At 35.6% G+C, this 12,105-nt stretch overlaps 1 protein-coding gene across 1 annotated transcript; it reads left to right on the top strand.

The window, feature by feature from the left end:
• Positions 1 to 1,420: 1,420 nt before the first annotated feature.
• Positions 1,421 to 7,553, top strand: b4galt7 (xylosylprotein beta 1,4-galactosyltransferase, polypeptide 7 (galactosyltransferase I)). Its single transcript, XM_052088921.1, has 6 exons — positions 1,421 to 2,021; positions 3,484 to 3,813; positions 4,220 to 4,445; positions 4,540 to 4,623; positions 4,757 to 4,861; positions 6,574 to 7,553. Exons 1-6 carry the CDS (start codon positions 1,969 to 1,971, stop codon positions 6,727 to 6,729), a joined length of 954 nt encoding a protein of 317 aa, XP_051944881.1. The 5' UTR covers positions 1,421 to 1,968; the 3' UTR covers positions 6,730 to 7,553.
• Positions 7,554 to 12,105: the final 4,552 nt, after the last annotated feature.

Genomic DNA, 12,105 nt, shown 5'->3' with positions numbered 1-12,105 from the left:
TAACTTTAGTTTATAAGCAGCCACAGGAAATGGGTTTATCTTTCCAAGTAGGGACAGGGGAGGGAAAAGTTTTGTTGGTAAGAAATATACCCCCATAATTGCACTCAGAAATAAAGCTTCCTGCTTCCCCCACCCCCATTATTGACTTTTCTATTATAGTCTTCATATTCATTTGGGTTAAGTAGCCTTTATGAGATATTGGTACTTTGAGCAATTAATAAAAGAGAGGAGTATAATATGGTCAATGGGCATATTGACTAATTGAAACACTGGTTGTCAAGAGACATATGCAATACATTGATAAATGTGTGGAAGTAGATATGGCCAAATTTACTAACACCATGTTAATCACACTTTGAAAATGTATTCAGAAATTAAATATATATATATCTATATATATATATCATTCAAGCTCTTTAGAACTAGGATGTACAATTTTTTGTTAGAAATTATACAAAAAAAATCTGAATCTATGGTTGTAATTGGAACAGACAAATGAAACCTCACCTAAAACTGCTACCCATAGAGAAAGGAAAACACTTGATACATTTCAGCCTCACATTTTTACAGTTTTGGACTTTAAACTTGCGATACAGTGTATCGTGCACTCTTTTTCAATTTGTTTTTATACCGTCTCGGACTTACACTGGCACATAGGGCTCTGGATGCAGCATCATTCAATCTGTAGTTTCCAGAATACGAACCCATTGTATAAGTTCACTTCTCAGCCATCTATGATTTACTTAATGAGTGAGAGAATCCAAAAACATTGAAGCAAGTAGGATTCGATTGGTCATGTGATCCTATCAAGGCGGCCCCCATGAGGGGACCCTCTCCATGTTAAAAAAAAAACAGGGTTTATAAATAGTGTTGCCACCCATCCAGTAAAATACAGGATCGTCCCGTATTTAAATATAAAATGATGCATCCCGTATTGAGTCAATACAGGGTGCGATTTGTCCCGAATTTAAGCTGATGATTAAATCATTCCAGATTGCCAATTTAACATTGATATAATTGTAAAATGTACTTACTGTGGGTAGGGACCGTCTGAAGTCCACACATTGTGCTAAAACATACTAATACTGTGGATGATGTTCCAGAATGGGTCAGGAAAGTTCTCATATTAGCATATATAGATTCTGCAATAGTAATTAGTTAATGACAGTAGCTTTACCTGCTAGTCATGTATATATAATATGCGCATTGATTTTTGTTTATACGAATTTTATTATATATATATATATATATATATATATATATATATATATATATATATATATTATTATTGCTTTAAGTTTGTTGATGTTGCTACACACTTCCACACTATCTGCCGATCAATCTTAAGACTAAATGCTCAGAAAAGCCTAGGAACTCCATTTCGTTCTTCGTTTCGCGGGAAATATTTTACGGACGGACTAAACGAGAACAGCCAGCGTGTGATTTCTTTTTTCTTTTGTCACATTAAGTTTTCAAACGTTACATTAAGTTTTCAAACGTTTATCGTCAATGACGCCGCGTTTAAAATAGGCGGAAAGTAGATAGTATGTCTACGGTCTGTAACACACACGAAAGTAAATCAGAAAGCTGTTCGAGTCCAGTCGCGACACGAATGCGAGCTCGAGTCCTGCGCTTGTTATTTATCACACCGTTATGAGTGACGTGTAACTGATCTCAGGAGTCTATAATCAAGCGTCAAAAGACATAAACAAACACTAATTAGCTTTATGGTTTATCTTAAGCGTTTAAGGTGTGTTTAGTGTTGCATCGATTATGAAAGGGAGCATTCAAGGCTGCAAATTGAAGAATGCGATTTAAAGTTGCAGATCGTATGATGGAGAGAAACAACATATTTTAACATGTAGGTGACATGATCCTAAAAAAAAGCCCGTATCGGTGAATAGTACGTGAATAGATTTCAGTCTGTCTGCTTCAGCGTGGTACATTGTTGCACTGAAAGGTACAAAGATGATGTACTCTTCACGCAGAAAACCAGTGCTGTATTTCAAAGATGACAGAAGGTAAGCATTTTGAGATCATAAAATGCATTTTTGAAAACGTAACCATTTCATTATTATTATTATATATATATATATATATATATATATATATATATATATATATATATATAATGTACATGGTTTGTTGTAATAATTTGATACGGGTGCTCTGTGGGTTTGGATAACCCACTGTGTGACTGGGGAAGAATGTAATCCCAGTTTGCTAGTGGTTATTTTGTGTTTTGATAATTTCAAGAAGTGAAAGCCAAAGGCTGCATCATCATGGAGAAGTTCAGTGAGTATGTGGCATTGTGCCTTATTCAGGAATGTGAGGAGTTTGTGTCATTGGGCTAAGCCTGTTGTGCACAGATGCATGGGCTCTGCTGTGTCTTTAATGGAATAGTTCACAATGTAAATTACTTTCTTCTACAGAACACATGCAAATATTTTTAGAAGAATATTTCAGCTCTGTAGGTCCATACAATGCAAGTACTAATACTGTGGATGATGTGGTAAATGACCAACTGAAAAGTCCACAAATGGTGGTAAAACTATATGTATGCATGTATGTGTGTGTGTGTATATATATATATATATATATATATATAATCTCACACACACAGTATCTCACAAAAGTGAGTACACCCCTCACATTTTTGTAAATATTTGATTTATCTTTTCATGTGACAACACTGAAGAAATGACACTTTGCTACAATGTAAAGTAGTGAGTGTACAACTTATATAACAGTGTAAATTTGCTGTTCCCTCAAATGCTTTTAATGCTTAAACCGCTGGCAACAAAAGTGAGTACACCCCTAGATGTGAAAATGTCCAAATTGGGCCCAAAGTGTCAATATTTTGTGTGTCCACCATTATTTTCCAGCACTGCTTTAACCCTCAGCTTCTTTAGACATGAATGGCTGTGTGTTGAGTTATTTTGAGGGGACAGCAAATTTACACTGTTATATAAGTTATACAACTTTTATTTATAAAATTGTGTTTTTTTTTGCTGCAAGTTTTTCTTACTATTAAGTTGCTTCCACACTATTTGCCGATCAATCTTAAGACTCAGAAAAGCCTAGTAACTCAACTTAATGTGTTCTGCAGAAGAAAGTAAATCATATAGATCTGAGACGGTGAGTAAATGATGAGAACTATTCTTTAAGTCCAACAACTCTAGTTTGTCACACAATATAGCTAATGGTTGCTGTTGATCTAGATATTATCATATTCTTAGCTGCAACTGAGAATTACGTAGCTAAATTCTGAATGTTTAACCTACTTCTAACATCCTTTATCTTAACATGCTTGTATAGTGTGACTGGAACTTCATCTAAGTATCAAGTTATAAACACTGACTTTGTTTGCAGAGACTGTTGTCAACACTGAATCTGTTTAATGATGCTTGAAAAGCCGTTTTGCATGTCACATTTCAAGTTTATCTTAGTTATTTAGTTATAACTTTGCATTTATGTTTTCAGTTTTTTATCAAGAAAATGCACCGTCTGGAAGCTTTTCGGGCTCTGCATTGTGTTTGTTCTGGGGTCTCTTCTTTGGGTGCAGCTGACTTGTTCAGGAGACATGAGCCAGGCGGTTGGGTACAGCCACCTCCCTCACCAGCCCTGTCCGATGGAGAGACAAGCTCCCTCTGTTGATGACCCATCCTGGGGCCCTCACAAAATGGCCCTCATCGTTCCATTCAGAGAGCGCTTTGAAGAGCTTCTTGTATTTGTCCCATATATGCACGCTTTTCTCAACAAAAAGAAAATACGGCATAAAATATTCATTATCAACCAAGTGGATCGCTTTCGGTGAGTAGCTTTTACATGTTTGTGTTTATCGAATGGTTTTGTTTATTGCCCAAGTTGGTTGAAGTGTGATGATTATTGTATTATTTGTTCATTATATTTTCTGGGCTCAACAATTTTTTTTTTTTTTTGTCTGTGTTTTTGTGGGTCCAGTCAGGACAGTAGTTCAGAATTTATACTAGTAGTAGTGGTAGTGTTAGTTCAGATTTTTAATAATTGCTTTGCAAACATTTTCACTGGCTCCACCACAAAAATTATACATTTTAGAATTGTGTCGGGGGAAAAAATATTTACATCCTTTTCTTAAAAATTCGACACTACTTTAAAACACGTGTTTTAATCTCTTTTGGGTAAAATTTGTTATTTAGGTTTTTTTTAATTATATTTGAATGCACTTAATGTCTTTCAGATTCAATCGAGCTTCACTTATTAATGTTGGATATATGGAGAGTGATAATGACACGGACTACATTGCGATGCATGATGTAGACTTGTTGCCTCAAAATGAAGATCTAGACTATGGATTCCCAGATGAGGGACCCTTCCATGTGGCCTCACCAGAGCTTCATCCCTTATATCATTATAAGACTTATGTGGGTGGGATCCTGTTGCTCACCAAGAAACATTATCAAATGGTAAGATAAATTAAAAAAATAAAATGATAAAATATATATATATATATATATATTTGTTTCATAAAAAAATTTGATTTTTGAATTCTACCTGAAGTGCAATGGAATGTCAAATCGCTTCTGGGGATGGGGAAGAGAAGATGATGAATTCTTCAGAAGACTGCGAACTGCTGAACTTCAGGTACAAAAGAACTGAAAGGAACACATTTGCTTTATAATTAGAGCAGCTTTTACCCATGAATATTTTTTTAAAATGTGGAGGATTTCTGATTTGGTAAAAATTCTTTGATTTGTAATAATATAAATCTCTGCAGCTTTTTAGGCCAAAGGGTATTACTACAGGAACTAAAACATTCAAACACATCCATGATCCAGCTTGGAGAAAGAGAGATCAGAAGCGGATTGCTGCACAAAAGCAGGTAGAAATAATAATAATAATAAACAAGTCTACAGCCGTGGCCAAAAGTATTGGCAGTGACAAATTTTGTGTTTCGCAAAGTTTTCTGCTTCGGTTGTTGTGGTGTTGATTCACATTGTTTCTAGATTATTGTGCGGAGTGACCGTCTCCTCCTGAGGAGTCTGCTTTGGAATCGTGTCACCATCAGTGCAGAGCTTGCTCAATATTAGCAGCAGGTTGGTGTGAGTGCATCTGCACGCACAGTTAGGCGAATAATTTTGGACAATGGCCTGGTGTCAGGAAGGGCAGCAAAGAAGCCAATTCTCTCCAAGAAAAACATCAAGGACAGACTGAAATTCTGCAGGAAGTACAAGGATTGGACAGCAGAAGACAAAGTTTGGTTTGCAAAGGTGCAAAGTTTTTTTCTCTGATGAAGCCCCCTTCCGACTGTTTGGGACATCTGGAAAATCGATAGTCCGGAGAAGAAAAGATGAACGCTACCATGAGTCCTGTGTCATGCCAACAGTGAAGCATCCTGAGACCATCCATGTGTGGGGTTGCTTTTCATCCAAGGGAGTGGGCTCTTTCACAATTCTACCCAAAAACACCGCCATGAATAAAGAATGGAATCAAAACCTCTTGCAAGATTTCTCCTAACGATCCAGGAGCAATTTGGTGATGATCCGTGCATTTTCCAGCATTAAGGAGCACCATGTCACAAGGCAAGAGTGATATTGAAGTGGCTCGGAGATCATTACATTGACATTTTGGATCCTGGCCACGGATCTTAATCCCATAGAGAACCTGTGGTCAATCCTCAAAAGGTGAGTGGATAAACAGAAGCCCACAAATTGTGATCAACTCAGAGCACTAATAAGTCAAGAATGGATCACCATCAGTCAGGATTTGGCCCAAAAGCTGATATTCAGTATGCCAGAGGGAATTGCAGAGGTTATGAAGAACAAGGATCAACACTGTAAATATTGACTCTTTGCATAAATTGAGTGTTTTTGCCAATAAAAGCCTGTAAAACTTATGAAACGCGTATCATTGTTTTCCATTATACCATAGAAAACATGTGAAAAAATAATCTACAAATACTGAAGCAACAAACTTTGCTAAACACAAAATTTATGTCACTGCTGATACTTTTGGCCACTGCTGTACATAGGTTTATGTATCTGTACTAAGCTAGATCTTGAAAGTAAAGCCTTGTTGAAATATTTTTTTTTCTTTGGTATTACAGCACAAGCATACTCTTTAGTAACACTTTTGTCTTGAACTTTTGAAAACATACTTGATCAGGTGCAAAATTGTTTGGTTTGGTAGGAATGAGCCACATCTGTGGGACAGATGTAATAAAAAAATAAAATTAAAACGATAGAAATAATTAATTTTAATATTGAAAAGCATGGGCCTGGGGTCAAGGATAAAACAATAAATTCTGTACATAAAAGGTATTTGAAAAGTACAGAAAATTCATTATGAAAGCATGGTCATAGGTTTCCAAGGCAAAAGAAACCTTAAATCTGTTAGATTTAATAAAAAATCAACCCCTGGGACATGAAAGTGTCCTAAGTTAAAGAAATATGAAAATGTTCATATTTTCAAGGCTGTGGGAAGTTGTAACATTTTTCTGAACAATTATTAGAACAAGCTGTCAAAGTACACGTTTTCCTGTTTAGATTAAATGTGTCCTAATCATTTGTTTTTATTTTCATGTGCTTTTCTCAGGAGCAATTTAAGGTGGACCCAGAGGGTGGCCTAACTAACATCCGCTACAAGATGGAGTCCAGACAGGAACTGACCATAAGTGGAGCTCCATGTACTGTCATCAGCACGTCTCTGGAGTGTGACCTCAGCCAGACCCCATGGTGCCAATTCAGCTAATGTGCTTCAGCAGGATCTGTAAAGCCAGAATTGTACCAATTCTCCCTCTGCTGTGGCAGGACAGCTTTGACAGATTTCACACTTGAAATATCACGCTGATCATCTTACCAAAAGGACTTGAATTGATGATTACGAATTGGTGACTCTTTGAGGTTTTGTTTTTATAGGTCCGTGTTATTTACTTCGTCCATGATGAAGCGCTGCCTTGACTTGCCTCATTTTTTACTGAACTGTAGACCAGTGTCAGGTACTGCACCGAGTTTGCATCAGCATCATGTCAGTCTTTTAATGATGTATTTTATAATATTTTATTAGCAGTGGCCTGTTTATGGACTGTTTCTCATAGTGCAATTGTGAGTTTTTGCTCAGCCCTGTCTTAACAGAATTCAACTTTCTTTTTGCTTGAATTCAGAAACTAGAGAATTACTTCCTGGATACTTGGTATCTTGAAAAAGGACAATATTATTGTATAAAACATGGGTTTAAGGGTACTTTGTATTTGCGCATTATTCAGTATTTATATTTAAAAAAAAGTCCCCTAATTTGCATTAGCTTTTTATGTTTTGTTTGTAATTCAGAATGCATTAAATGCTGTTACAGGCATCTTGCATCCACAGGACTGTATAGAGATTCCAAAAGCTATAGCCAAAAACATGAACGTCTTTCAGTGCAACGGAGCTAATACAATTCTGACACCACGTCTTTATTATTTTTATTAGCAAATTTGGCAATGTCTGAACATAAACTGTGAATCAGTACTCTTTCCAAACAGCAATATGTTTATGTAATTATGTAATGTTTTGTTTCCTGTGGCAATAAACTGCTTGACAATTGCATAGAGCTTGTTTACAAAAAAATCAGGGAAATATGACACTAATGCAAAAATGTATTCTGTTTTTAAATCCAGGGTACTACACCACATTCCCCAACAGATCAATGTCCAAAGTAACAGTAAGTGTGTGGGAATATAATTAAGTAGTTATGTATGAAATTTATCTGGAAATTATTTCACTGTTCTCTCCCATTTTTGAAACCTTACAAGACTTCTGAATCATGATATCTGTTCATCCATGTGGATTGTCCATGTGGTTTTTAAGCTAGTGCTTAATTTCAGTGTTGAGAAATATATTATTTTCTACTGGTTTCCAGGTACCCTTGGAACATTTACTAGGGAAACCTTAAGGAAACCCCCAAAATACCATAGATACTACAGTTAGTGTAACTAACATAGTGAGTTTATGTGGGGCCTCCTTTAAATTATATAAAAAGCTGTTAGTCTTTTAGTTTTTGTGTCTGTTTTTAATGCTAATGGTGGCTAATGCAAAGCTATCGGTTTTATGATAGTAACAAAAACTGTGGAAATTGTATTTGGCCGAGTTTATGATTTCCATGGTAAACTTGGCCACTGCAGATTTCATGTTATATTATTAAGCCTCTTGAATGTGCACGAGCAGCGTCAGAAACTGGAAGCTGATTTGTATAAAATTCACTAAATCCCTTTACCTCAGAACTCGATTTAAAGACTATCAACCTGAGATGATATTCCATGGCCTGTTCAGTTTCCTATTTAGATTTTGATAACACTTTACAATAAGGTTCCACTATTTGTTAACATTACCTAACAATGAACAATACTTGAACTGCATTTTTTAATCAAACCCTAAACTTGGAGTTGTTTGCAGAGAGAATATCCTTTATTTACATGGCATGTAATTGATACACAATATTTAATCAAAAGATAGATAAAGATTTTCCAAGACAAAAGCTTATATAAATAGATTGGCAAGAGATCAACGTAAAGCAAATTAAAGGCTTTGAGCATCATTGTTCCCTTTAGAAAGTGTTTGAGTAGTCTTGGCCCATTTTAACATTTTGTCAATCGGGGTGGTCCTAAACATTTTTTTTATGGGGTGGCATGCAGACTGAGGGGTAGCAACACTAAAGCAAGCATCCATGTACAGTTCCAATGGATTAAGGTATAAACTCCACTGCAACAAGTACTAGTTCATAAATTGGAGTCACTATCAGATTATAAATGTCCATAAATTTGCACAGCAGTGCTGATGTAGGGCCATATAGCACAATTGCGAGTGTGATGATGCTTGTATACAACAGTTCAATGAACGAGTACATTTAAAAAAAAATATAGGAAAAACTGAGTACCGTCATAAAAAGGCATTTGTACAGGGAACTACTTTATTACGTGACCGATCAGAATCTGCAATGGCTGGTTCAAAACAAATGTGTCCAAGCCTCAGTTAGTAATTCAAAAAGTTAACTTCAGAAATAGTATCACGGCTTATGCTATTTCTAACAAGTCATTGGATAAACAAGGATAGGTGTGTGTGAGAGAGAGAGAGAGAGAGAGAGAGAGAGAGAGAGATCGATCGATCACCTGTTGCCACACCCAATCAGAGACGCTGACAGCTTTCTGAAGGTAAGCTTTCTCAGTGGAATATAGACATCCAAGCGGGGTATCTATATATTATACATAACAAAATTTCCATCACATCATCGAGACATTGTCTATTGAACACATCAACAAATTCCAAATGTTCCAATGCTTAGAACCAGCAATCTGGACTAAACTTACCACCTTTAAGTGTTCCAGTGGATGGAAAATGCAGGCATATCCCATGTTATTCTATTAATAAAATCCTGTAGGCCTATCACCTTTGTAACAGCTGGAATAATCCATCTGAAAGCAAAGATTAACACAGTTTGATCTAAATAAAAAATAAACTGTACAGAAAATTGCACTATGGGTGGCAATGCTGCAAAACTCATGAATATTTATTATGTTATGCACAGTAAAACATTATTTTAAATTACCTGTTTTGATCAACAGTCATACATGATTGATTCAAGCATTCAAATATTTCACATAATATGGTCATTTTATTTCTACATCTGCAACTATCAGTCTTGGGATTTTTGTTAATCAGTAGATGAATACATAGATCAGCACTAGAAGAACATGACTGATTGATCTAGTGGTGACTTTTTTCCTTTAGTTTTTAGAAGTTTTGGATTCTAATTTGAACTTTTTATTTTAATAAAACAAGTTCATTGCATCTGAACATCAGTGGATGGGTGTTACACTTTAAAAATAAAATGCAATAAAAGATGCGGGGAGAAACTGACACATTTATTGACAGTTCTGTATATGAAAGAACAGCAAACTCTGAAATTCAGACAGCAACAACCACAAACTCTCCACTCCAGCAGCGGGAACCCGGAAAGCACCTGAGCACCCATGAACGAGATGACACTGTTCACGAACAACCATCTCCCATCACAAAACTCAGCAATGAAATACTCAGTTTAGATAGGGAGGAAACACACTGTGCATCGGAAACGTGGAAAATAATACTTGGAACCAACTAAGAAATTCATCTTTTACCTCTTTTTCCACGTATTTGTCCACGTGGTCATTGTTGTTAAGGAAATGAGCTCATCAACCCGCGAGAGCCCAAACACTGTACACGCACTGCAATGTTGTGATTGGTTGCTGCTTTAATCTGTCACGTGATTGGTTGTTGCTGTAATCAGTCAATGTGTCCGTAGTCATTTGTGTTCGATGAGAGAATTCGTTTGAAATGAATAAACCCTTACACAATGTCAACGACAATATACTTACATTTATGATTAATACATTTGGACTGATGGGGTGGCAATGCTCTTTCTTAGGGTGGCATTTGCCACACCGGCAGACCCACCCTGGCCCCTGCCGTGAATGTAGGCTACAGTACTGTGGGATTTTCCCGAGAGATTTGATCGTCTGCTGTGTGAAAACCACAATTCAATTCAGATTCCAATTCTGTTTCCAATACAGTCTGGAGGTTTGTTCCGTTTGTTGGATAGCTTAAAGAAATGTTCCGGGCTCAATACAAGTTAAACTAAATCGACAGCATTTGTGGCATAATATTGATTAACACAAAGATGTATTTTGACTCGTCCCTCCTTTTCTTGAAAAAAAAAAAAAAAAAAACAAGATTCCATTGAGGCATTAACAATGGATGTGAATGGGGCCAATTTTTAAACGTTAAAATGCTCAGTTTTTTTTTTTTTTGTTTTGTTTTGTTTTGTTATAAAAGCACTTACTAACCCTTTCTGCATAAAGTTATAGCCAATTTGGCTTCGTTACCATGACGACGGAGTGTCAACAAACCCCAAAACGACTGCAAAAATCACAATTTAAACAACTTTACAGCTCAAATAATAGGCCCTACATGAGTTGAAACAGAAGAATAAATGCAAGTTCTTTTATAAAATTATAATATTAATAATGTTGTCTTTGTTTGGGGATTATGGAAAACCCTTTACAGCTTAAAGTGTAAAAAATTATATTGGCTTTCTCAGGAGCCTACATTTAAAAAATAAAAGCCTATTTGATGCATACCTGTCGAGCTTCAGCAAATGTATCCTAAATATATATATATATATATATATATATATATATATATATATATATATATATATATATATATATTTAGTTAAAGTTTTTAGTACATTATATGCAACTGGCTGCAGGACTCGGGGTTTGTTTTGTGCCTGCCTGTATACGGACACTGGAGGGCGTTGTTCGTAAAGGATGAATGCATTACAAAAGTGTTGCGTCTATAAATTGCTATCGCCCAAGTCATTTCAGTCACTGATTGAAGACTGTAACAATATCCTTGCCTGTATCAAATCTTTAAAAACTGCCCAGCGTCCGAAAAAACAAAACCTGAATACCTATTCACCTGTTGGACTGCAATAGATATTCCTAACTCTTTTAAGTGCCATCCTCTTCCCCACATATGTTTACTGTGCTTTTGAAAAGGATTCAGCTGTTGAATGCATGCACTGTCTTGCCAGTAATAAAGTGTTTTAGAACCCTTAACCCTAAAGATGTTTTACACACATTATCTATAGCGCTATTGATCATCATTAATATGTGTAAATATTAATGTGATTTCAGTTTTTTTTTAACCAAAACCTTATGCCAAATGAAGCTGAATTATTCGAAAATATTTTCCTTCCATTTAAAAATTAATTGCAAATTATTTATTCACAATTCTAAATTGATGTTATTGTCGCTGCAATTTAACACTACGAATATAACTTTGTTCTGTTTATAATCTAAGATGATTTAAAACTGGACAAACTGATTTAGCCTTTTTGTAATTTCTCTTTGTCTAGCTAGGCCTAAATCTTTTTTTTATTTTATTTTTTATCATGAACATGTATTAAATAACATTGTATTTTTTTCATCATGTTCCCAATTTCTCTAAGCATTGATTGTCATCCTTTCATTAACCCACTCTAAGTCAACTAATAAGTGGTGAATTAACCATTCTTGGCTTCTCAAAGAGGGTTTAAAACCAGTTAGTT

Source organism: Xyrauchen texanus, chromosome 23 (assembly GCF_025860055.1).
Source record: "Xyrauchen texanus isolate HMW12.3.18 chromosome 23, RBS_HiC_50CHRs, whole genome shotgun sequence".
NCBI classification, from domain to species: domain Eukaryota; kingdom Metazoa; phylum Chordata; class Actinopteri; order Cypriniformes; family Catostomidae; genus Xyrauchen; species Xyrauchen texanus.
Note: the sequence above shows the minus strand (reverse complement) of the source record. Positions and strands in the feature narration are given on the sequence as shown.

Excerpts from the sequence above, each read along its gene's own strand:
- b4galt7 (XM_052088921.1), top strand. The coding sequence starts at position 1,969 with ATGATGTACTCTTCACGCAGAAAACCAGTGCTGTATTTCAAAGATGAC. Across the intron at positions 3,814-4,219 it reads AACCAAGTGGATCGCTTTCG|ATTCAATCGAGCTTCACTTA; the intron begins GTGAGTAGCTTT and ends AATGTCTTTCAG. Across the intron at positions 4,446-4,539 it reads CCAAGAAACATTATCAAATG|TGCAATGGAATGTCAAATCG; the intron begins GTAAGATAAATT and ends TTCTACCTGAAG.